The 26204-nt window shown below is 45.7% G+C and overlaps 1 protein-coding gene across 2 annotated transcripts in view; it reads right to left on the minus strand.

The window, feature by feature from the left end:
• Positions 1-305: 305 nt before the first annotated feature.
• The window catches only part of ankrd11 (ankyrin repeat domain 11), a 101373-nt gene continuing 75474 nt past the window's right edge, over positions 306-26204 (minus strand). Inside the window, exons 3-13 of one of the 2 annotated variants that reach the window (XM_056278402.1) lie at positions 25915-26053; positions 15510-15683; positions 14078-14278; positions 13833-13975; positions 11320-11467; positions 6710-11183; positions 3842-6554; positions 3487-3585; positions 2720-2863; positions 2233-2325; positions 306-1988 (exon numbers count right to left, since the gene is read on the minus strand). In XM_056278402.1, coding sequence (XP_056134377.1) covers positions 1803-1988; positions 2233-2325; positions 2720-2863; positions 3487-3585; positions 3842-6554; positions 6710-11183; positions 11320-11467; positions 13833-13975; positions 14078-14278; positions 15510-15683; positions 25915-26053 — 8514 coding nt within the window. In that variant the 3' untranslated portion in view covers positions 306-1802. Of the gene's footprint in view, positions 1989-2232; positions 2326-2719; positions 2864-3486; positions 3586-3841; positions 6558-6709; positions 11184-11319; positions 11468-13832; positions 13976-14077; positions 14279-15509; positions 15684-25914; positions 26054-26204 lie in introns of both variants that reach the window. The other variant, XM_056278401.1, reaches the window with a different exon arrangement.

A 26204-nucleotide genomic window follows, 5' to 3' on the forward strand; every position in this document is an offset into this window, starting at 1 on the left:
TTAAATAAATCCATTAACAACCAGTCTGCTACATCTGAGGGACTATATGGTGGTTGGCCCCGGGGGGGGGGCCCCGTTAAACCCAAAAGTATTCTCTTATCTACTAGCTAGGTGTGTTGTGGTGATCCAAGCCCAGGTGAACCGCCGTGACCAACGCTGGACAGAATCTAGACGTGTGTGTGTGTGTGTGTGGGGGGGGGGGGGGGTCATACTACTGTGCACTGGAGTCTTTCAAATACTGACAGAATCGTGTACACATTTTGGCCCATGGGCATGAGGGGGGGGGGGGAAAGTGCTGCCCGAAAGTGAACTGTACATACAAAGATAATTTTTATTCCATTTATTATTTTTTTCTTTACACTTAACTGAGTGATGTTACAGTACATAAGTTATTTACAACTGTGCAGTAATGTGTGGCAAAATAAATTATCTAGAAGGCAGCAAGTATACATTGGTTAACGAATATAAAAACTGTACATAATTTACGGAATACAACTTTTTTTCAGTTTTCTTTTGTTTGATTTTTTTTCCATTAAACTAATATTGGCTCTGTAGTGTTTCAAGTCACTTCCTCAGAAACAATGAAATGCCCAAGTAAAGAAATAGACAAAAAAATAAAATAAAAATAAAATTAAAAAAAAAAAAAGCAGAAAACTTCTCTCCTCTTGCCAAACCACCAATATGTTAGAAGTCTCTTTGAATCGCAACATTCGTTGTGTTTTGTTTCTTCTGGTTGTCCTGTGGTGTTTTTTTTGCAGTCCGTGGCGGTTTGATGTGCATGTGTCGAAGCTCGCGGGGTGGCTGAGGAACATTCCGGTCTGCCCTCAGAGATCCACTCCTCTCTTCTTCTACCTAGCCAGGCTGAGAGTCTGCAGGATCAGTCTCTTTCCTCTCAGACACTGCGCCCTGATGCGCATGCACACGCACACACTCACTCACGCACACACTCACTCACGCACACACGCACACACACACACACACACACACACACACACACACACACACACATCACTAACCCTCTGCTGTATTCCGACCCACTGGAGGGCTCTGCAGAACCTCTCTTTTAAGCCTGGCTCGGTGCAGCGTCAACCGAAGGGGCATTCTTTAGGTATAAGGTCTTAAAGCCCCGCAGTCATCAGAGTCTGGGTCTGGCTGCTTGGTCTATCCATCCAAGCCCTCCTGCTACGGGGGACATGTGCACCACAGCTCCTTCAATGTACTCTGGGTCAGGGCTGGGCTCTGTCTCGTTCACCAGGCCCACCGGGAGCTCTGGATGAACACGGGGGAGGGTCTCCACAGTTCTCCCTCAGGACAGGCGCCGTGCCGGTTGGGAGAGCTCTTCTCTGGTACGTCCACCGCCTTCGGTGGAGGCGGGTCTGTTGAAGCGGGGACCAAAAACAAATGCAGAAAATAGATCTCTGTTCCAGTCTCATGTCAACTGAGTACTGGGGGAGTTGTGTCCCACTGTCAGAGCTTCAAAGCAAAACACGGATTTTTGCTTCTTGTTCTCCATACAAATAAAAGCGTAAAAACTTTCGAGGATGAAAGTGCAAGTTGTGTGTGATTTCTTTACCCCACCCCCCCCAACGGTAAAAAGATGCTTCCTTCTCTCACGGAAGGGAAATGTAAGCAAGTTTTTTTGTCTTTCCTTTATTTTTCTATATAATATAGGTTCTTTTTCTCTCTTTAAAGTCTTCTTTTTGAACTCGCTAGCCCTTTCCATTCGTTTTGTTCAACGAAGTCTCTTTGAGAAGAAGCGATGAAGAAGTCATTTGTGGCCTCGCTCTGCAATTACAGGTGTGTCATGCGGGCAGCAAGACAAAGTCGTCGTTGACGTCGACCATTGGCACATAAAAGGAGGGCACCTCGTTCACACAGAGGGACTTGTGTCCTGCTGGGTCCAGCTCCTGCACCTTCAGCTGCCACTCCATCCTCTGCACTGCGTTGAGCGCCGCTGCCTCGTGCTGCTGCCGCATCAACAGACATGTCTGTGGGTAGGAAGGGACAAACATGGTTCTGACTGAACAAATGGGGGTTTGCCTTTAGAGTGCTTTAATTACTGATTCTCTGTGATGTTTTCCATACAAGATGAACAAAAGTGACCATCATGAAAGAGAATTTGCTGGTTGGGAATAAGCGGCGTTGGTGTATCTAGTGACGATCCTTATTCTGACGCACACGTGTGATAGTGGCTCTGACAAGTTTATAGGGCAACAGCGTGAGTATGTTTACCTTCATGCGGTCATACTTGTCATCCACATCCTGGATCCAGGAAATGAACTGGCGAGCATTGAAGCGGTCTCTCACTGACTTGTTCTCATCCCCCTGAAAGCACAGCACAGTTTACAGCGAGTCATTTACGGCAGACTGTACAGACTAGCGTCACGTGGTGACATTCTCATTGTTCTGAGTTGGATTTCACTGAAAACTAGCTGTATTATACAGGTAGATTTCCAACTCTTCTGAGGTTATGGTTAATTAATCTTAAATTATCTATCCATCCATCCATCCATCCATCCATCCATCCATCCATCCATTATCAAAGCCGCTTAGCCCAACCGGGGTCGCGGGGATGCTGGAGCCCATCCCAGCAGTCATTGGGCGGCAGGCCGGGAGACACCCTGGACAGCCCGCCAGCCCATCACAGGGCCGACACAGTCACACCTCGGGACAATTCTTCTAATAATCTCAAGTTATGTATAACCGAATTCTGTCCTACCTGACTCTCCGACGGCATATTGTACACCTCAGAATCCAGCAGCATGGTACAGGCACTGAATGGCACCGCCTGATTGGCTATTGTCCTGGCTGCTCTGCAGTGGACCCTTAACACCTCCTGCTCACATGACACGATGAGCTTTTCCTTTATGAGTGTGTGAAGGAAGGAGTAATGTGAGAGAGAGGGAGAGAGCGATTAGTTTTATATTTGGACAAGACACTGACTTTAAAGTTGGCTTCTGCATCCATGGGTTGGTTGGTGAGGCTAACAGAAACGAGCCTCGATTGACAAAACTGCTCTGCAAGTCCCAAAGAAATGATCAGTTGCTTCATTAGAGAGGGAGATGAGATAGATTTCTGACTGCACTCCACTCTGTGTGTGTGTGTGTGTGTGTGTGTGTGTGTGTGTGTGTGTGTGTGTGTGTGTGTGTGTGTGTGTGTGTGTGTGTGCTGCTGACTGCACTTGCATTTCTATTAGGCTGAGGCTTTGATCTTTCATCAAAGGTGAGCTCAGTGTCACTCTGGGCTGGTGTGTGTGCCAGTGTGTGCGGCTGTGTGTGGTGTGTGTGTGCCAGTGTGTGGTGTGTGTGCCACTGTGTGTGCCAGTGTGTGGTGTGTGTGCCAGTGTGTTTTCGGCTGTGAATAAAAAAAGCAGGAAACGGAGGCGGGGACAACAAAGTGAATGGAGAGAGGGAGAAAATGGTCAGACACTAAGATGGTAAGGAAACAGAGACAACACAGACTCATCATGAAACCCGTGTTCCTTACCCTCTCGATGCTATGCTGCAGCCTGAGCTTCCCCCGCACAGCCTCCTGCTGTCTGAAAAGCTCCTTCAAAGGTTCCGACAGCGACGGAGGTGGAGCAATCTAGTGAGTGAAAAATAATACTGTCAGACTGCCCATATTCCTTGCGACACCTTGTTTGACAGAAGAATGCTAAAGGCTTGGATTGAAGAGAGTTTTCTAATGCTTTAGTTCCCAGGATCATAAAAATGTCTGTCTAGATAGGGTCTTCCAGCAGCCACAACAATTGCTTGATTAAATGGAAAACATTCCAAGCTGCTGGACAATCAAAAGTTTTGGATGAAACATTCTTTGAGAAAGAACAGACAGTGACACTCACCACTGGGATGTGCAGTTTGCTGAGTGGCTTTCCATCCAAGAGGTAGGAGCCTGTGTAGGTGACGTACTCGGCATAGCACTGTGGGGCCTGAGGAGTGATGTAGCACAAGATCTTCCTCTTCTCCTCAATCTTTTTCCGGATCTGCAGATACTCAAAGTAGGGGTTAGAGCGATCACTGTGGTAGGGCTCGATGTCATCCAGCTTGATGGCATTGACGATGACGGCCAGAGTCTGCTGGATCATCTCCCTGGTCTGTTGCATGGCCGTGTTCACCAGCTGGACTTGGACCTGCTGGCCGGCAGAACGAGGGAACTTCCTTTTCCGTGGGTGTTGCGTCTGAGACTCCTCGTCCTCCACAGGTAGAGGGCGGCCTTTTGTTGTCTTGTTGAGAACAACCGGAGCAGGGGTGGGAGGGGTCGGAGTGGGTACGGGTGTCACCGGGATGGAGCTGGGTGTGGATGATGCAAGACTCACCACTGGCTCCTTGTCTTTCTCTGGTGCCGGGCAAGAGGAGGCTGAGGTGGGTGTAGGAGTTTGGGCTGGAGTCAGGGTAACACTAACTGCCGGACTCGTCGTCACTGGGGTGGCTGTGGCAGATGCGGCAGGCACACTGGAGGGAGGGGCAGGGGGGGCAGCAGCAGAGAGATTGTGCTTGCTCTGATTGGCTAGCATCTGAGCGCGATTGCGGGTCATCCTTAGAGGGATCTCCTCCACCTTCTTGGGGACATCGGTGGCAGTAGATATTGCGCTCAGGGTTACCGTCAATTTGGATGTGGTCTCCTGAGTGTCTGACAGGTCCACTGTGCTGGAGATGGTGACAGCCACTGGGATTGGAGGCCCCACTACAGGCTCAGTTATCTGCTCCTGTCTCAGCTCTGGCTTAGAATTGGATACTGTATCCTGGGGAAGCTGCAAAGAGTCAGTGAAAGACTGAATCTGCCTGTGATGCAGCTGGCTGGCGTCTGAGTCCACAGATGAATACATGGTGCCATCTGACTCATCAGGTCCTTCATAAGAGCTTTTGCCCTCCAGCGCACCGCCCTGTTGCTGTTTAAGAGACAGAGAGCTGTTGACTGGCACACTCTGAGGCTCAGGTTCCATATCTTGCTGGAAGTTGGCATGTGGCGAGGGTACAACCAGGTCTTGCCCAGCAGCTTCTCCTAGTACTAGACCTCCAGAGGGGCAAGGAGTTTTAGCCAGGCTGGGGAGGTCCACCTCCATTATATCTGGCTCCTCGCGGTCACTGATGTTATGTTGAATATGGGCCGGTGCAGGCTTATTGTGGTCTGTTAACTCTGGGTCTCGAGCCTCAGCTTCCTCTGACTTGTCTGGGAGGGGCAAATCAGGCAAGGAGAAAGGCCCTAGATCGTCAAGCTCATCCCCAGCTGCAGCAAAGGGGTCTGCCCAGGGCACTACAGGCTCATGGCCCACAGCTGCAGCCATGTGGCTCTCAGTGGTGGCAGTGAAGCTGTGGGATGTTTGTCTGCTGTCTGGTCCCACACATGGTGGCTCTGTTTCCATCTGGTGGCTAGTCTCCATGCTGGGCTTGTTGCAGTCTGTGAAGAAGGACTCCAGCCTTGTGGCGGCTGATGAGGTGCTCATATAGTTTGGCTCGCCATCCATGGTTGTGTCAGGCCTCTCTGGAGAAGGGATGTCAGCAACAGCCTCCTTCTGCTCGTCAAAGTCAGTGTCCGACACATATGACCTAGAATAGGAGGTATAGGGAGGGGTGGCAGAAGGGTGGCCAGCCATGTGCTGCATGTCGCTCTCTGAATGAGAAAAGGGGCTGGTAATCTTGGAAACGGCTGCCTCTATTTCCCCGTAGGTCCTGTGGGGAGATTTGAGGAGCATTTCAGAATTCCAGGCCATTGTGGGGTCACATGAGTTCTCTCCAACGTTAGGTGGAGGATGTGTTGGTGTGAGCTGGTGGACCTCTGGAGCCTGCCGTTCTGGAGACTCTGCAGTCCAGCTCTTTCTCAGAGAGTCCTCAACCCGTGGAGAAAAGGGACATGGCTCCCTTGTTTGCTCTGCCTCCTCAGCTGTGTTGTGGTCTCCTTCTGTCCTCTCATCTAGATCACCTTCATCCTCTTCCTCTTCTTCCTCCTCCTCCTCTTCCTCTTCCTCCTGTTCCTCAGTGACAGAGGGAAGGTAGTCTGTGCCACTGACAGGGTCTGAGGGAATCAGGCTGGGCTCACTGTGATGATGCTCAGAGATATCATCAATGTCCAGTGGTGGCAGAGCAGCAGGAGCTGGGGTTGGTGGTGCAGCAATGTCTAAGCAGGGCTCCTGGGGGTCGGGCCTGTGGACCGGTGTGGATGGCTTGAGCAAGAAATTGCTGTACGTGCTCTCAGGGTGGTGCTCACTATTCTCTGGACCAGTGATGGCGGATGCTGCTTCATCAGCAGCTGGATGCACCGGTTCAAGTCGGGGAGAGAGCATTCCAATGGATGAAAAGTAGGGAGGTGAGAGGCACTCGAGCCTATCCACAGACACCAGTTTGTCCTCTGATGGTTGGGATGCTGAAAGCTCAAACTCGGAGCCCCCTGGAGCACTCTGCTGTCGAAGGAACTTGTCTGCCTCCGCTTTATTAAACTCATCCTCCAGCGGCCTGCGGACCTCTGACGATGCAGAGCGGCTGACTAGTGGCAGTTGGAGGTTCTTTGCAGGGGTCAGACATGTGCCCTCCTGGAAACTGTGGGATGAATTTGAGTACCTGCTAGAAGACAAACAGAAAGAGAAGGAGACATGACAGGTTAATGTTTAGAAAAAATAATGTAAAATATGTAAAAGAAAGATTGAAAAAACAGGAAGTGAAATTTTCCTTTAGCAGCGCATTAATGGAAAGGGAGACATGCTTTTTTTCAGTACCTTTCAAAGAAGGATGGAGAACAGGCATTCATTGACATGGCCATAGCTGATGAGTTCTGGCAGTCTAGGCCATCAAATAAAATGTCTGAGTAGTCCTCAGCACTACAGGAGGGGGTCCGTGGGGTCTGCATCACTTCCTCATAGCTAGGACAGGAGATAACAGATGTCGGGGTGGGGACACCTGTTGGCCTATTTTGATCTGGCCTGGGGGATGCAGGAAGGTTCTCTTTCATTTGGTGGCCGGCCAACCAGTCTTTGGAGTTCTGACCATCAATGGGCTGGGACTTCCTGTCAGGAGACATCATTTGAGTAGGGAGACTGACATCTTTCAGCTTCTTTTCTTTGAGGGCAATCTCGAGGCTGCTGGATTTCTTTGACGATAGGTCGTTACGGTTTTTCCTCACTTCTTCTGTGGACTTAGCTTTGTCCTTAAGTTTAGGGTCCCCTGATCTGTGTCTCAGCTTCTCCATTTGCTTCATCCTTTCTTTGTGTCTCTTGTGGCGCTCCTCAATCTCCTGGTCCTTCAGACTTAACATTTGACCAAAGCTTGTGAGCCGGAGATCACCATCCACTAGCAACTTTTCACGTGGACGGTTGTCCTTCCGCACTGTGTCTTTAGCCTGGGTGAGCTTTTCACCTTCCTCCTTAACCTTGGACTTGTTGTGGTCCACCCTGTTGTCCTTGTCTAGTGCATCCCGATTTCTGTCCTTTTTCACTTCAAATTTAGGACTTTCTTCCTTTGACCTGTCTTTTAAAGTGGTGACCTGTGGGCTCTCTTTAGACCCGGATTTCACATCCTCCTTGGAGTGCTTGAATGACCCAAAGCCGTCAATGTGCTTGTGCTTGTCCTCCTTAATTTTCTCCTTGTGTTTCTCTTTCTTCTTTTTGTCCTTCAGTTTGTCGCTGATGACACTGCTCACTTTGTCTTTGTCCTTTTTAGACATTTCTTTTTCAAACTCTAAGGTCTTGTCAAAGTCATCTTCTCCATCGGCCTTAGACCCATATGGGAATGTATAAGGGTCTGCCTCGAGAGGCATGGGCTCCTTCTCAAAGGGTAGGCTCTCCCTACGACCGTAAGATTCTCGGATTTCCTCTGTCTTGTCTCGTTTTTCTCCTTTCTCCTTTTTGACCTTCTCCTTTTCCTTGTCATGACTTTTCTTTGAGGACGAGGATGAAGAGTGTCTGTGCCTCTCTTTCTCCCTGAACTTATCTTGGGGAGTTGATATTGAAATAGAGTCTCTCCTCTCGTCAGAGACATCTGGCAGGCTGATGGAGGAATCATAGTAACTGCTGAGGACCGGCTCATGACCCCGGTCAGTAAAGCTGTCTGAAGAGATTTCGCTGTTCTTGTCATTGGAGTCATCTTTGTAATCGTTCATGGCTTCCTCCTCCAGTTTTTCAAGGAGGGACTTCTCACTCTCACCACTGCCTTTTGAAGGTTTCCTCTCCTTTGAGTAGTCCTGCTTGTCTTTATATTTGCTTTTTGTCTTTTCCTCACTGGCATCCCTCTTGTCCAGCAACTTCTGTTTGTTTTTCTTGTCTTGGTTAGAATCCACGGACATTCTGTCTTTTCTCTCCTTGTGCTTTGCGTCAACAGAATCTTTCTTGTCTTTATTGTGTTTTTCCAGGGAACCTTTCCTCTCTTTTCCCATGTCAAATGTGGCCTTTTCCTTCTTCTTCTCTTTGTGTTCTTTCTCTTTCTGTTTTTCTGTGGTATGTTTGGCCTCTGCAGAGTATTTTCTTGATTTTTCTGGTGGGAAGTGATCAAGCTCATCTGGATCAGGTGTGGAGTCTTTCCTGTGGGAGTCAGAGAAGCCCAGTGAATCACTTAACTTAGCCACACCCCCATTGTAACCTTCTTCATCATCATCGCTTTCATCTGTGAAAATGTCAGCAATCTTGTACCAAGTTTTCTCCCTAATCTTCTCAGGTTTTCTTTCTTCTTTCTTCACCTCCAGGAAATCTTTTTCCCGATCAGCATGCTTGTCTTGAGAGGCCTTTTCTCTCTTGTCCTTGGTTTGCTCTGAGGACACCTTCCGGTCTTTTTCTTTGCTGTGGGAATCCTTGTGTTTGTCTTTGGCTCCCTCCTTCTTGTCTTTGGCAGCCCGCTCTGCATCTTTCTCCTTGACAGTTTTTTCTGTGGTGCTTTTCTCACCCTTATCCTTCTCCTGATCTGCTGCTCGATCCTTCGGCTTCTCCTTGTGCTTCTCTGGTTTTGTCTTGTCCCTCTTTTCTGCTCCATCACCCTTCTTTTCTTTTTCCTTTCCAGAGTGGTTTCTCTCTCGGATGTCGGATGACTTACAGCCAGCCTCTACGTCTTTGAAGAAACCATCACTGCTATAATCATCTCTGACAGATTCTTGTTTAATTTTTGCATCCTTTCTCTCTTTCGTGAACTCGTATGAGTCTTTGCGGTCTCGGGTGTTGTCCACAGAATCTTTCTCCTTTTTTTCTTTGACTGTGTCCGTAGACTCCTTCCGCTTCTTTTCCTTTTCAATGTGGCTGGAGTTCAATTTCTGTTTTTCTGTCCAGTCCTTTTTCTTTTCATTTGCTTTTTCCGATGGGTCTTTGTCTTTCTTCTTAGAGTTGGCTTCTTTCTCTGTTCTTTTGTCACTGTGATCTGATTTCTTGTCTTTGACTCGATTTTCTTTTCTCCTGGTTTCTTCTTTGACAGTCTCGACGATAAGTTTAATGGCATTGTTGGCTTTGTACTCTTTATACTCCTTGAGAGGAGCATCCCAGCTGTCATCTCCATAGAGCGAGGAGTCAGAGGAAAGATCTGAGCCCCAGCGGTCATGGTGGTCATCTGAGGTACTTAGCTTTGTATCTTCCAGGTTAAGGAAGCGGTTGTTGCTGTCGTAACCTTCATACTCAGTCTCTTCCTTCTGCAGTTTCTCTTTTTTTGATTTTTCCTTCTCTTCCTTGACGTTTTTCTCCTTATCCACCTTCTGATGTTTCTCCTCTTTCAGCTCACTCTTTCTGTCTGCCTTGGAAGATGATTTCTCCTTTGACTTCTTCTTTTTGTCCTCTTTGTGAGCCTTTTGTTTCTCCTCCTTGGGCTTCTCTTTCTCCTTGATGTTCCTGTCCTTCTCAGCTTTGATGGGCTTCTCCTTCTCCTCCTTAATGGGCTTGTCCTTTGTGGTGTCTTTTGTTTTCTTGTTCTTCTCCTCCTTCACAGCTCTCTGTAACTCCTTTCCAGATGACCAGTCTTTGTCCTCCAACTTGCTTTTTGAAAGCCTATCATCCTTTTTCAAGTGGTCTTTTTCATGTTTGGACAGCTTGACCTTGCTTTCAGCCGGGGACTCAGTTTCGACAATTAGTGACTTTTGCCTTGAATCATCGAAATCAAAAGAGTAGCTTTTGACAAATTTCTCGTTCATGTCTTGATTAAGCACTAGACTCGGGGTCTTTTCCTTCTCCTTGTTTTTGTGCTTGTGCTTGACTTTATGTTTTTTCAACACTTTGCCATCTATGTCAGTTTTTGAGACTGTACTATCTGCATTTGAGTTTTTGTAGACATCAGAGTTCTTCTTGTCCAGCACATTGCTGTGTACGTTGTTTTTCTTTTTGTTGTCCTGCGCTTTTTTCTTGACTTGTTTTACTGATTCCACACTGGAGTCTGCTGAGGAATAGTCAGACTCGCTACAGAGTCTCGTTCCCACTGAGTCAGAGAGTGAGCTGACATCTGACCACGCAGGAGAGGACACAGTCTTCCAGCCATCTGTCCTCCACTGCTTTGGGTGCTGTTCTGCTAACGATGGCGCTTGCTTCTGAGAATTCAGACTCCCATGAGAGGAGGAGGATGCGTTAAAGCTGGATGATTCTTTTAGGCTCGTAGAAGAGGAGTCTTTTATACTATTCGAGCCCTTGTCATCCTCACTCTCCAAATCGCCGCATTCAGAGTCAGATGTACAGAACTTGTCATTAACTTTGCCAAAGCGAACCTCTTTACCGACATTATTTTTAGTTTCCTTCTTTCGCTTCTTCTTAACTTTATTTTTGTCTTTCTGCTGTTTAGAGCTAAGGGTGGCTGAGTCTCTGCCCTTGGTGTTAGTTGGCTGAGCCTGTTGTCGTGGTGTGGGTGTTGGTGTGAAACACAACGTCCTATCATCCTCATCCGAACTGTTGCTGTCAGAGACAATCCGCCGAACTGTTTTCTTTGGTGTGAGCGAGTTGCTTTTGGAATAGGTTTTGACCTCCATCTTAGGTATGGAGATGAAGCTGTTGGCCTTACTGATTGGGTCCTTTCGGAAGTCTTTCTTCAAGAGATGTTTGTCGTCCACAGGAGGGACGCGCTCTTCCTCATCGTCCTCATCAAACTCGTATTCATCCTTGACAGGCGTGACGGCAGATTTCGGAGGTTCCATAGTTTTCCCTTTGAGTTTCAGGCCCTTCTCAAACTCTGAGTCTGTGTTATTGCCATCAATAGAACTGGAGGGGGCAAAAGATGGGGCGTCTTCCTCCTCTGATGATTCTGAGGCAAAGAAAGAAGAATAATCAGTATGCAACTTAGCACAAAATTAATTCCTTTGTAAATCATAGCTCAAGGTTTATACGTTTTTTTGTGCATTAAATCACTAAGATAGCGCACTGAAATAAAAGTTACAAACCTGATGAACTCTCTTCACTTGAGGTGTAGGTGCCTTTCCCCAGCAACAAGTTCAACATAGTAGGAGAGTTGGCAACTTTTAATGGGGTTTCTCCCCTTCGGTTGCTTTGACGTGGGTCCCCTCCGTAACGTAAAAGTAACTTCACCACCTGTAAAGAGCATAATATTGATAATATTGATATATACAATACCAAACCCTGCAACTGAGGATGCACAAGCCAGTGCATTTTTAGTGCCGGTCCGAAGCCTGAATACATGGGGAGGGTTGTGTCAAGAAGGGCATCTGGTGTAAGCGTAAAACCTTTGCCAAATCAAATATGTGGATCATAAATCAGATTTCCATACTGGATCGGTCGAGGCCCGGGTTACCAACGACCACCACCGGTACTGTTGGCCAGCAAGGTGCCAATGGAAACCATGCTACTGTTGGGTGAAGGAGAAGGAGAGAGGGAAGGCTTGTCCAGAGGCAGCAGAAGAGGAGGAAGGGTAAGAGTATGGAGATGAGAGTTGGAACTTTGGATGATGGCACTTGACTGGGTAAAGGGAGAAAGCTAGCTGATATGATGGAGAGAAGGAAGGTAGATATACAATGTGTGCAAGAGACCAGGTGGAAGTGGAGTAAAGCCAGGAGCACTGGAGGTGGGTTTAAACTCTTCTACCATGGTGTGAATGGGAGGAGAAATGGGGTAGGGGTAATTCTGAAGGAAGAATATGTCAAGAGTGTGTTGGAGGTGAAGAGAGTTTCAGACTGAGTGATGAGTATGAAGCTGGAAATCGAAGGTGTGTTGATGAATGTTATCAACGCATATGCTCCGCAAGTTGGGTGTGAGATGGAAGAGAAAGAAGAATTCCGGAATGAGATGCATTAAGTGGTGGACAGTATAGCCAAGGAGGAGAGAGTGGTGATTGGAGCAGACTTCAATGGGCATGTTGGTGAAGGGAACAGAGGTGATGAGGAGGTGATGGGCAGCAGGTATGGTGTCAAGGAAAGGAATGTGGAAGGCCAGATGGTGGTGGATTTTGCGAAAAGGATGGAAATGGCTGTGGTGAATACATATTTCAAAAGAGGGAGGAACACAGGGTGACATATAAGAGTGGAGGAAAGTGCACTCAGGTGGACTATATCTCATGTAGAAGGCACGATCCGAAAGGGATTGGAGACTGCAAGGTGGTGACAGGGGAGAACGTAGCTAGGCAGCATCGGACGGTTGTCTGTAGGATGACTTTGGACACCAAGAAGAGGGAGCGAGTGAAGGCAGAGCCAAGGATCAAATGGTGGAAGTTGAAGAAGGAAGACTGTTGTGTGGTGTTCAGGGTGGAGTTAAGACAGGCACTAAGTGGTAGTGAAGAGTTGCCGGATGGCTGGGCAACCACTGCAGAAATAGTGAGAGAGGCAGCTAGGAAGGTACTTGGTGTGTCATCTGGACAGAGGAAGGAAGAGAAGGAGAATTGGTGGTGGAATGAGGAAGTACAGCAAAGTATACAGAGGAAGAGGTTGGCAAAGAAGAAGTGGGATAGTCAGAGAGATGAAGAAAGTAGACAGGAGAACAAGGAGATGCGGTATAAAGCGAAGAGAGAGGTGGAGAAGGCAAAGGAAAAGGTGTATGGTAAGTTGTATGAGAGGTTAGACACTAAGGAAAGAGAAAAGGACTTGTACCGATTGGCTAGACAGAGGGACTGAGCTTGGATGGATGTGTAGCAGGTTAGGGCGATCAAGGATAGAGACAGAAATGCGGTGACAAGCAAGGAGAGTGTGTTAAGATGGTGGAAGGAGCACTTTGAGGGGCTGATAAATGAAGAAAATGAGAGAGAGAGAGAAGGTTGAATGACGTGGGGATAGTGAATCAGGAGGTGCGGTGGATTAGCAAGGAGGAAGTGAGGGCAGCTTTGAAAAGGATGGATGATCCGCTGTGGCAACCCCCTAACAGGAGCCGCTGAAAGTAGTAGTAGTAGTAGTAGTAGTAGTAGTATATTAGAGGTACAGCTCAGGTTGGATGGTTTGGAGACAAAGCAAGACAGGCAAAATTGAGATGGTTTGGACATATACAGAGGAGAGATGCTGGGTATGGAGAAATGCTGAACATCGAGCTGTCAGGCAAGAGGAAAAGAGGAAGACCAAAGAGGAGGTTTATGGATGTGGTGAGGGACATGCAGGTGGCTGGTGTGACAGAGGAAGATGCAGAGGACAGGAAGAGATGGAGATGGATGAGCCACTGTGGCCACCCCAAACGGGAGCAGTCAAAAGTGGTAGTAGTAGACAATATCAATGCTCCTGTCATTAATAACATCAACTGCTGGTATAAACATAATTGTAATTTGACTGTAGTTGATTTTTTTTTAATCTTTTAATGTCATGTTCCTTTCTTTTTAAATAGTTTTGGGTTCAAGGAGAAAAAACTGGGACTTTAATCAAATTTGACCTACAATGACCTCTACAATGGAAGACCTCTAAAAAGATTTTACGCATGCATGCCTAATCAGCCAATGAAAGGCTTGTTGAATGATCCTACTCACTTTGTAATGTCCATTGTTGGATGCATCATGTAGAGGGGTGTCATCATCAAGACCCTTGGTGTTGACCTCTGCCCCGGCTGCCAGCAGCTGCTTTGCCACATCATAGTATCCTCTGTTGCACGCCTCATGCAATGCAGTCCAGCCTGAGCATGAGAAGTACCAATGTTTTAGCACGTTTTCCGCATTAATCTGTAAGGTAAAGTTTATCTGAACCAAAACAATTACGTGAAAACAAAGCCTCTAACCTGCAAAGTCTTTTACATTCACATCAGCCCCTTCACTGATGAGCTCCTTGATACGGCGTGCTTCTCCTCGGATTGCTGCTCTGTGCAGCCGCGTCTCACCCCTTTCATTCCGCTTGTTCACTTTATCTTTGGTTTTAGATGCAGAGTTTGGTGTTCCCTTCTGACCCTGGTTGGACTGTGACTGGTGCTTTGGTGTTGTGTCTGTCAACAGAAGATGAACAGTCGGGATTGACGTGAGCATATTTTAATTCAAAGGAAAAAAAATGAAAAACTACTTTTGGGTCACAGAAATCCTTTTTGAGAAATTGTTACATGGCTGATAATCTGCTAGAATCAATCCGACCCCATTTCAACTTCCTACAGCCAGAAGGGGGCAATCTTGCTCTGAAGGGAAAAAGTAGCTAAGTGGCTGGACCCACTTTACTTGAGCTCATTTCATCACATTTACAAGATTAAACCCAAACCTTAATCACATTTACATTATTGAGTTTGCAGAGCTATTGTCCCAAACACTACCTGAAACTCACTCATTTAATCTATGTTCATGAGGCATGAACACAGACAGCTATATATATATACATATATATAATTTTTTTAGTTATTTCTTCCTCAGTAAATACTAAATACAACACTTAAAGGAGACAGTGAATAATCTCAATGCAGAAAACAGATATATCTACATGCATCAAAAGACCCCTGAATGTCCAGCTCAGATGCTGAGGTTGCAAAATTAGCCATTTTCAGTCTTATGACTGAAAATAATATGTACTGCTCACCAAGCAAAAGTTTCTGTTGAGATGAAGGAGAAAAAATAAATTAAAAAAAAAAACCCTCTGCACTCTCAAATTCATCTAAATTCACTTTAATAACCAAACTTTCGGTCCACATGACATTACTCACGGCTTCATCAGTCAATACAAGGGAAGTAAATTTGATTTCTCTGTTTTTGTGTCTCTATCTAGCCATCTATCAATCTTGTAGTAATTAAGTGAATGTTTACATTGTTGAGACAAACAACTAGATTCGACTGAAATGGGCTGAAACAAAGGGGGCTTACAATGCTGCTGCAGTTGGGAACTGATGGAGGTCATCTTGTATAACTGAAATCTAATGAAGCGGCCTGGTCAGTTCTTTAATGAAGCATGACACTACGGTGTGGCAGGGGCAGCAGGTGACAGAGGTGCAGTGCGAGAACATGCTTCTATGACCCTAATTCCCCACCTGTGTTAAACTCTAGAAAGCAACAGAAACCACTGACCTGCCCCTCTAATCCTACCACTTCTCCCTTCCATTTACTTCTTCTTACATACACACACAAGCGCGCACATTCACACAGACAAACACACTCTCACACACAATATTCCCCCCCGAGCTCCTCTCCATGGTCAGCCACCCGCCCCCGGGTGACATGGCCTCCATGACAAACACACACCTGGGCTGTTGACGGACTCCTCAGCTGTCATTTGCATGAGCAAGGCCACCTGCTGCCGCTCCGAGAGGGGGTACCCGGCCCGGATTCCTGGCATCCCCATCCCAAATGGCAGGCCCGCCTTCCGGGTGTTGGTGGGCTCCTTTTTAATGCGTTTCCTCTCCGGACCTTGCTTCTCTGTAAGGGAAAAGCAGGGGAGCACAAATGATGTAGTTAATGTTATGAACTTGAAAACGACATAAAAACACACAGTAAGATGTTCAGATATTACGCTTGTTTATATATTTATGGTATCGTGTAAATATTTGTGTGTCGAAATGAGCACTTACGAGCATCAACTATTTCACTAACATCTAGCAACTACTTCACAGTGTAAAAAAACAAAAACAAAAGAGTACGGGACGTCTGGGTAGCGTAGCAGTCTATCCCGTTGCCTACCAACACGGGGATCGCCGGTTCGAATCCCCGTGTTACCTCCGGCTTGGTCGGGCATCCCTACGGACACAATTGGCCGTGTCTGCGGGTGGGAAGCTGGATGTGGGCATGTGTCCTGGTCGCTGCACTAGCACCTCCTCTGGTTGGTCGGGGCGCCTGTTCGGGGGGGGGGGGTAGACTGGAGAATAGCGTGATCCTCCCACGCGCTACGTCCCCCTGGCGAAACTCCTCACTGTCAGGTGAAAAGAAGCGGCTGGCGACTCCACATGTATCGGAGGAGGCATGTGGTAGTCTACAGCCCTCCCCGGATTGGCAGGGGGGGTGGAGCAGCGACCCTGACGGCTCAGAAGAGTGGGGTAACTGGCCGGATACAATTGGGGAGAAAAAGGGGGAACCCCCCCCCCTCAAAAAAAAGAGTAACAAGTAGTAGCGTAGTAGTTACATTTTAATCAAAAGGCACATTTTCAACTAATTTTGGGACGTCACTGAATTAAGAACCTACTGTTTTTCTGTTTGCATTACCAATGAAAGGTTTAAGCACGTAATATTGTCTTTAAACCTGAGAACTTCATCGGTATACCACTGCAAAACGACTAACTCACATTTCCATACAACCTATAAGTGTGATTTTATCATAAGGCCACACTGAAGGATCCACTACAGGAGACTCGTCCTTCCCATTCAACACTTCCACAGCAACACGTTAAGATATTCCCTTCACCTAAAACCGCAACAGCCCTCTGTTAAACACTGTGTTCACCTGAACAGGGGCGGGACGATATTAAAATCTCATGTCACAGTTATCCTGGCCAAAATACGTGTGATTCACCATAATAATTATAATTGAAAAGCTATTATTATTATTATAAGCCCAATAATCATCAAACTATGCTTAAAACTCTTAAAATGGCACAAAACTATAATGGAATTTGTTTTATTTTTTCACTTAGTCACACTTCCACATCTCGGGGAAGAGCCACGACAAGGGCCCGGCGACAGACACGCTTCCATTTTATCAGATACACCGCTCCACGCTACCTTGCGTTTCTTTACACTTTGCGCCCAGTTTTTGTTGCGTTTAGTGAAGCGTAATCTGTACAGACAGCTGTAGAAATATCCCAAACATCCCGCTGTATGTGTTTTGAACTTATTAAAGTTATCTACATTAACTGACCAAGGCCCCCAGTCTGTGAGTGAGCTTGCCTGTTCCACTACAGGCAGACTTCAATTTAGTTTTCTTTACGTTAGTACAAAAAACCCTTCCGGAATGTGAAAAGATGGTTGTGGTCATTAGGAATACAAACAAACGTGTATATTAACACTTTGCTGAATGAAAATGTAATAGTTACATAGCAAGACTACACAAAACTTTACCCATTTTCTACAACACTTCAATACTAGCGGTTTGTACTTCCCAGAACAGTCAATCAATCAATCTGCATTTTTTATAGCGCTTTTCCAGCTGCAACAGCCGTCAACACCTGGCTAGGTAGGCATTTACAGAAGACGGGAGTCAGTGTGGATTGGACAACAGCACACTTACGCACCGCACCGCTCGTCTTGCTTCCAGTGGGGATTGCCGGTTAGATCCGATCCTTATGCCGACGTTACGGACCCGACTTGCCAGCAGCTTTCTCAAGTCACTCGTGAGGATATTCATGATTATCCCCATTTACGATTATCCCAATAATGGAAATTCATGCGCCCGGGTAGCGTAGCGGTCTATTCCGTTGCCTACCAACATGGGGGTCGGCGGTTCAAATCCCCATGTTACGTCCGGCTTGGTCGGGCATCTCTACAGACACAATTGGCCGTGTTTGCGGGTGGGAAGCCGGATGTGAAGAGTAGGGTAATTGGCCAAGTACAATTTTGGTGGGGGGGGATAAATAAATAAAATAATAATGGAAATTCATTATTGCGATGTGCGATAAAATCCTATGTCATCCCGTCCCTACACCTGAACACATGGAGCTACTGAAACACCAAGGCTTATAAGGAGCCTGTTGGTGGCAGAGGTGGCTCTGCTGAACGACTGCCCGGCTGCTGAAGACGCAGGGAGGGGTTGGGAAGCAGTGTGTTTGTGCCTGTCCCCACGTCAGTCAGTCAGAGACGGGAGGAGAGGAGAGGAGCTGTGACTTGGCTGCGCTACAGTTATTACGAAATGGGCTGGTGTACATTTCAACTCAATGTGGCCTGGCAAAGGTCACTACACGCCAGCCGGCCTGTGTGCCTCGCTGGCTGATTGGAGACGTGGTGCTCCTGTAGCAGCGCAGGCCTTCCACCAAAGACACGCCCAGCAATTATTTTCAGTAGCGGCGTACCATCTGACGCCCCTCGGAGCGGGGTCTCGGGGCAGAGCTAACTTGTAAACACGGAGGTAACGCTTCCTCATAAAGGAGCAAAAACTTACAACAGGAAATCGATGCAAAAAAGAAAAAAAAAAGCTAGGTTATGACAACAACAACACAAATTACTAGACAGAAGAGATACGGAAACAGAAACAGGAGAAATCAAAAGTGCATTCGGAAGCATGCACAGGAGACAGCAGCGAGTGTGAGCGTCTGGCTGCGTAGCTCACGGCCACAAAAACATAATTAATGGGACAAGAAGGAAACATGATGGCTCAAGCTTCCGGTGGCTGAAGGCTTTTCAGGGAAGGAGTTTTTCCACAGTCGACTGTATGGAGCTGATGAACTTTCACTAACATCTGTGAACACTTACAGCTAATGTACCCCCACCCAGCCTCTCTGATACACTCTCACGTTCTCAGAGGCATTTGCCATTTAGACACATTCCTTCTGCGAAGACCGAAACAGCGGGAACCACAGAGGCAGTCCAAACATGTTTTTCTTTTTTTTCTTCAAGCGGCAAAGAGAAAATGCTAGGCTAGCTTTTCCAGGCAATGTTTACAAGGCTGGGCACCAGAAACACAGTAATGGGAGCCCGGTTCACCATTACACAGAATTCCTACTAACATGTGAGGGGACCCGGCTGCGGTTCTGTTACTGAACTGATCAGCAGAGACTTGCGAGCTCGCCCACCTCTGATGGGAATTGAACTAGCAGCGGATAAAATAACGCATACCGAAAGTTTAAAAAAAAACACTAAGGAAAGAGATCATATTTTCATACTGAAAGGTCAATCACATACATCAGCTGATTGAAAGATGAGCATCCTATTGCTTGCTACACAAAACGGTCATCATAAATATCCCAAATGAGATATCACAGGAAACTTGGCAATAAAGCCAGGCTTCACAAGACATTACATCATGATTTCATTGTTTTTATAAGTTTGCTCCTTGTTAAATCACTAAGAATCAAGTAAAGATAAGACAAATGGGGACTAGATCAGTAAGGCCCAACTGGTGTTGTGCAAGCCTACCATGACTATACACAACCATCCGAACCACGATATACCGTGTGTGCTGTATTACAGTTTTCATTTATTCAATCACACAGATGGACATACAGGAACAAAATAATGACCAACGGAACGCTTGCTACGAGCTATCTATTTAGGAGGGGAAGCTAAAATGCTAATACTTAGCTTACAGATGGGGTTGTAACCTTACTCCTCTCTCTAGTCTGTCTGCATGCGGACTGACACGATAACAAAAAAAGGGGAACAAAAACAGAGAGCAAGCAAGAAAGGCTGGGCACTCCAAGAACAGACTGCCAACCTGAGCCAGGGGTGGCGACCGAGACTACATCAGAAACAGGTCTGGGGCTGCGACAGGGCTGGCTCGATACGGCAGACAGACAATGCCATTGTGTTGGCTGGACCAGAAACAATGACAGTCGTTTAAGCTCATCAACCGTTTCCCTGACAGGAAAAACCACCCTAACCAGCTCGACCAGGTATGCCCATTCTGACATGCCTAACGAGAGCAAAAGCCGAGGGAGGCGTTCTGTTAATGTGAAGCTCAAATAAAATATCAAAAAAAAAAAAGAAAGAAAAAAATGCACAAACAGGAAGTGAAGGCTGAGGAGAAGGGAAGTGGCTAAAAGGATGTTATGTCACTGCCTCATGTTGAGCAACAGAAAGAGAAAAGGCAGAGAGAAAGTATACAATATATACTACTTTTTGTATACATACACACAAGTATGTGCGCGTGCACACACACACACACACACAAAAACGGATTTCAGATATAAACATGGAATTGTGCAGATTTCAGTGTGGAGGAATTATTACAAAATATATTTAGTAAGTATTTCAATTTTTCTTTTGGCATTTTTGCCTTTATTGGATAGGGGATAGTGAAGTGGCAGACAGGAAACAAGAGGAGAGGGAGATGGGTATGACACGCAACAAGTCACTGGCTGGAATCGAACTAGCGACGGTGCGGTTATGTCGCATGCGCTGTAACCGCTCAGCTAGCGGGGTGCCTATATTAGGATTATAAGGAATCTGTCTTTAGACCATCGGTCACACTCCCTTGCAGAAACCCCGTCACGTTTCTGTGCCTTTTTGCACGCGAGTGTACACATCACAGCGTGCACACGTCAACATACATGGGTTTGTTGCATGAAATAAAGGAATAAATGTCGAAACAGCAAGCATCACAGAAGACAACATAAAAAAATAAAATTAAAAAAAAAACTAAGAAAAATTGCAATTTTGCTCATTTTGAATATTTGTGTTGATTTTTAAACTCTTGCAGTAAAAATGGAATAAAAAGACCGAATAAAACTGTCTTACATAGTGAAATTGATTTTATATGGCCATTTTATCTCAAAAAACACAAAAAAAACTTAGTTTGTACTAGGATATGTAGTATCCACTGTGCATGCTGGGTAGCATGTACATCATTACTGGTATTAACATTATCATTATTGGTTTCAGTGACTTACCCGTGCCTGTACTAGTTTTGTGTCTTTCAAGGTTTTATTCTTGTATCTGGGAGACAGAGAGATAGAGAAAACTGTGTGTTGTAGCCTGCCAGGGGAAAAATGGCGTGGGCCGCTGATCTGTGCAAATCACTGTCTCCTTCTGCCACCCACTCCTTACAGCTCAGCCTTAGCTCACAGCTAACCCCATGCTTCTCAGCCACAACCACTGCAAAGCTCGACTGACCAAACAAAGTGAGGTCTAGCCGAGGCTGCAACCTCGGTAATTAACTGAACCCATACAACCCTCATTCCTTTCAAGAATGCTAGCAAAATGAGTGAAATGTAAATCGCCTTCGCCTGGACAGCGCAGCGAAGCAGTCGTTTAGGAGGGATACCAACAGTCTTTGAAGTCTGACCACTGCTCTTGCAGATAGCGCCGATGAGGAGGAAGATGGGAGACAGGAGTGGAAGAATGACCTCAGGAGGGAGGAATGCTGCTGCCTTAGAGCACTTTAAGAGGAGGTCAAGGGAGGAAGGGAGGCAGGAGCAGAGCTTGCATCAACCTCAATTTTACTGGCCTGGAAAGCCTAACTTTGCGCATGCAAATATACTCACACACTCCTGGCTTCCTCTAGCTTAGCTTGTAGGCCCTTACAATGTTTACAGACACGGAGGCGATAATTTACTCATGCATGCTAATTAGTGGCAGAACGGGAATAGCAATGAATTCAAACAATATGTGGTTCAACAACGTGACACTCGAAGGCGCCTGTATGCATAAAGGGGCATGAAATGTACAGAAAATGCCTGTCTCCACCCCCTCCTTATTTCTGAAAGTAGCAAACTTGGATGGAGCTGAGATGGTGGGGAGGGGGAGGTGAACAGTGTGACTTGACAGTTTGGAGCATGTTGAATAAATAAACAATGGAGAGTGAAACAGAGTGCTGTGTCATATCAGGGTCGTATGCCGTACAGGGATCTCCCCACCTCCATCACACTCTTCAATAAACCTTAAACGGTCTGGGTGATTACTAGTAATGGCCATCGGGGGACCTGACACGGGATATGAACTGCCACAATATATACAGAGCCAGCTTCAGAGGCAGGAAGTCGCCGTTACTTGGTGCAGGAGTAATGCCACCAGCCACTGACAAGCCCGGGTTGAAAAACCATGCAAACCAGAGGTGCCGAAACGTCGCAGATAGCACCGTCTGCACCTCAATCCAAGAGAAGTAAAAACAATTTTGGATAGAGAAGTTTATGGTGTCTAGTTAAGCGTCCTTGTTTGCCAACATTATGCTGATAATAAACTTCTGCGCTTGTCAAGGGTTTTCCTACCTTCCAGCCACTGGTTTCCATTCATTTCAGTGTAGCGTGAAAACCAACTTGCAGAGACATGAAACTTGCTCGAGAGGTAATCCATCACAGCCAGGATTTAGTCGCCTCCATTTTTTGTTGAAGTTACATTATCATTGCGGGATTATGTGGCTGAAAGTGTGGACAGATTTGATAAAGTTTTCTGGGACTTTTCAACTGCAACGGTAAGTTTGACCAAAAAAGGCAACTATTGTACATTTCAGAAAATGGTCGGGGGTAATGTTAAGTATATGCGGTTTGTAATATGTGGGCTAAAACGTCAACAGGCAATACACCAGTATGGCCCTTAAGCATTTTTCTGTTGTTTTGTCAATTGATGTGGATAGCAAAGCATTTTTCTATTGTTTTGCCTCTTAAATGAGGGCGGCAAACTTTTTCACAAACAATCAGGAGACCCTTGTATGGACGGAAAACTTGGGGCTTGACATAACGGTGTTTTCCAATCTCTCCCGGTGTCTGCAGTACAAGCGTAGTTTGTCCATTCAGTTACCATATGTATGGACGTCTATACAGTCCACTGTGTCTAGACTAGACTTCGGAGAAGTGAAAGAGGGGTGACCTTGGGGTGGTAAACTCGATGACACCTCAAATTCTCAAAACCATCAAAACATCATCATTCACACCAGATTTTTTCCACTGCTAGTTTGCAACAGGAAGTAAGGCTTTTTAAAGACAAATTAAAGAAAATTACATTATACAATTTATAGTCACCATTACGCAATGGATGCATGTGCTTTACAACCAAATTGTCATCAACACCAGTTACAGCTGAAAAAAGTGAAGCAGCAGAACTGAATATATATATATATTAGATTGTTTTCCTTGTGCCTTAAATTATAAGTCATTGTCTTGGATGCTGCAGAGCATGACATGGGAAATTCCCAAATGTCACTATGCTATCTTACTAAAGTGTGATACAATTGGACCTAAGGTCAGATTCACCAGAACATTCAAAATGTGGTTAAAAGAGAAATATGGTTGGCTACTCCTCGATCTCCATTAAGTCCAGCCATGCAGGACTGAGCAGTCAGGGGGAAGGGCGGTAATCTGTCAGCTGTGTTAAGTGTTTCCTGCAGGTATCAATGAATGACTGATTGCATTACTATTGTGCTTCTCTAGTCCTAGGACACAATGCACTTCACAATGAAATGACTGCATCACATTACAGTATGGGTGGCTCAAGAGGGAACAGAACCCCTAAGGCCCTGTTTACACCTGGCATTAACATGCATCTTGGGTGATGTGATCACTAGTGGACAGCTCTAAGTATGTCAGTTCACACCTGGCGTTAGATGGCATCCACATGTATATTGAATGACCACTTGTGATCAGATATCACTTCCCCACTCTATATGCAAATAAACTCGTATATAATTTCTATTTGCAAAGACCAAATGCGTTGTTGTTTTTAACCAGTGGGAGGCAGCAATGCACTTCCCATTCCCATTAGATTACTTTAAACGTACAAGATAAAGCAGCGAAAGTCATTATGGGTCATTTGAAAGCCCTTCTGTTTATGTCCTGATAACTGTTTAGAAAACAGCTATACATCTCAGGGAACTCACACACGGCAAAGATCAGTCTCTTGTCAATTGTCTGGGGTGACACTGCACATCACGTATAAACAAGTTCAAGACAACTGGTCAATCAATGGTCAACCACAATCAATGCGGTCTGAGCAACTGGATCTCAATGCATCTTGGGTGCATTCACACCTGTACTTAGAGCTGTCTCCTTGTGATCAGATTACCCAAGACAATCTTAATGCCAGGTGTAAACAGGGCCTAACTCTAGCAGTGACGTTGCCATGCTCAAGGCATATGCTGCCATAACACCAGCGGCTATGATAAAGCTACATAGGTAGACAACTCCATAGCGGTAAAGACAATAACCCAGAATGGGAGGACCATCCAGGCTGAAATAACAAAATCAGATAAACAACAATGGAACTTCACATGAGAAGGATAAGGGGAAACCAAAAGCTTGACATGCAATTATATTTTATTAATTCAATTTACCAACCAGAGAGAAGATCTGTTTGGTCCAACAAAGGCAGTAATATCGACACGAGATAGTAAAGGATATTTATTTAGCAAGCGAGCAGTGATTGGTCCACCAGAGAGGATAAACCAGAACGTCCTCTCTGGTGGACCAGCCATAGAGTAGCATCAAAGATAGTAAACTAGTGAAAGATAGTAATATAATGGACAGTGGAAATCTTCAAGATGCCACTTTAAGTAACACAATGTGCTCAGGCTATGATTTTGACATAAGGGAGGAATTAAAAACAAACAAAAAAACAAAAATACACACTCAAAAAAGGCTGGTGGTGATGAGGCATGCGTGCCAGTAACAGATTAACGGCCAGTATGACAGCACTGTTTGCTAATGGACCAAGAGCATTAAGATGGCAGGCAGATGCTAACATTTTGATTGTTTATGTGTTTCGAGTATAAAGATTCCATCACCTTAAGTCACTCGCTCTCTCATCAGCTGTATGCGCATGGAAAAACACTAATGGGAATAGTTTCTGCAATGTTCAGGGCTAAACGTGGCAGATTATGTTGCAGAGTTGTAGAGATGAAAGCTGGTGACAAAGACCAGATAACCTGACCAAACAACAGACAGACTGATGCTATTATCATACAAACAGACAGATTGCCCTACTATTGTTTTTGAGACAAGAGAGTTAATGCCTCTGCTCACTAAGAGGGGGTGGGGTGGTCTGGTTGACCTCTTTCTGCCAACAGCTCTAAGGCAAGGAGCAGGGGGAGGCAACTCAGCAAAGCCAGCAGGTAAACAACATGACGCAGGCTAATATGAATCCAAGACAACAAGCATGATCGGTGGGCCTGAGGACACAGTACAGTGTAAAAAAACAAACACAAACGTGAGCACACAAAAAGCCATTTCTCTATTTGTCTTCAGCACCAAGAGTCAGAACGTCACACAATGGTGACCAACAGAAGCATGATGGGGATAATCTGTGAGCCTTTCATTCAAACATTCCACTTATTTATAATTCCCTTGAGCTACACGGTAATTACACATCACCACACACAACTCCACGTGCCTTCAAGATCCAGATACTATCTCATCAAACTTGACCCAGTTGTTCAAAAGTTACAACATTCACCCTTTTTGATCTCTAGCATCTGTATCATCTGGTAATCTGTAGAGAAGAGCCATCCCATGATAATTTATCAAAGATAAACTAAGAAAGCAACAAAGCTAATAGCAATGAGGGCTATAAAACTGAAGCTGCTGTTGCACACCACTAGCAACAACAAAATCCAGAATCCTCAAAAACCCGATGTTAAACAAGCAGGAGCAGCTGTCCCCCCTCTCTTTAATTAAAGAGAATGGAGCCAGCGACTTACCACTTCCAGACCTGATCAGGCCTGTGTGTTACATAAATCCCATCTTAATCGACTCATGATTTTGTGTGGTCTTCTCCTTTTCCTTTTTGTATGACTGTAGGAATGAATTCCTTGGTTCTGCCAAGCACACACATACAGAGATAGCTCAGAGTAAAAGCTAAGAGCCGAAGCACACTGCCCAGCCTCCATCTCAGAGCATAGCTAAACTACAGCCTAACAGGAATTGACGTAAGAACTCCCACTCAAGTCTTGTTGCCATCCTGGGTGCCAAACGGACAACTTAAAATGGACAAAACCTCGATTGTCTGACACCCCCCCCCCCCCTGCCCGACATATCATACACCTCAATAGTTGACACCCAACATCTCAGAAATGTCTCACCCGAGTCCGAATCTTTCTGGTCTCCATTGGCTCCAACAGTGAAGGGCAGCTTCCTTTTAGGGGCTTTCTCTTTCATCTCTTTGACCCCATCGCCGCGCTCCAATTTGGGAGTTTTGTTTGACAAAACTTTATCTTTATCCTGAGACAGAAAGCAGAACAGGAACAGAGATTAGTATCAATAACATGATTCAGAGCATTTTGAAGTATGTTTCTTTAACAACAATTAACAACATTGAAATGGACGCGTTGTTCAGGACTGTTTTTTAATCTTCATTTTATTTTATTTTATT

The sequence above is a fragment of the Lampris incognitus genome, chromosome 4 (assembly GCF_029633865.1).
Source record: "Lampris incognitus isolate fLamInc1 chromosome 4, fLamInc1.hap2, whole genome shotgun sequence".
Lineage (NCBI taxonomy): Eukaryota > Metazoa > Chordata > Actinopteri > Lampriformes > Lampridae > Lampris > Lampris incognitus.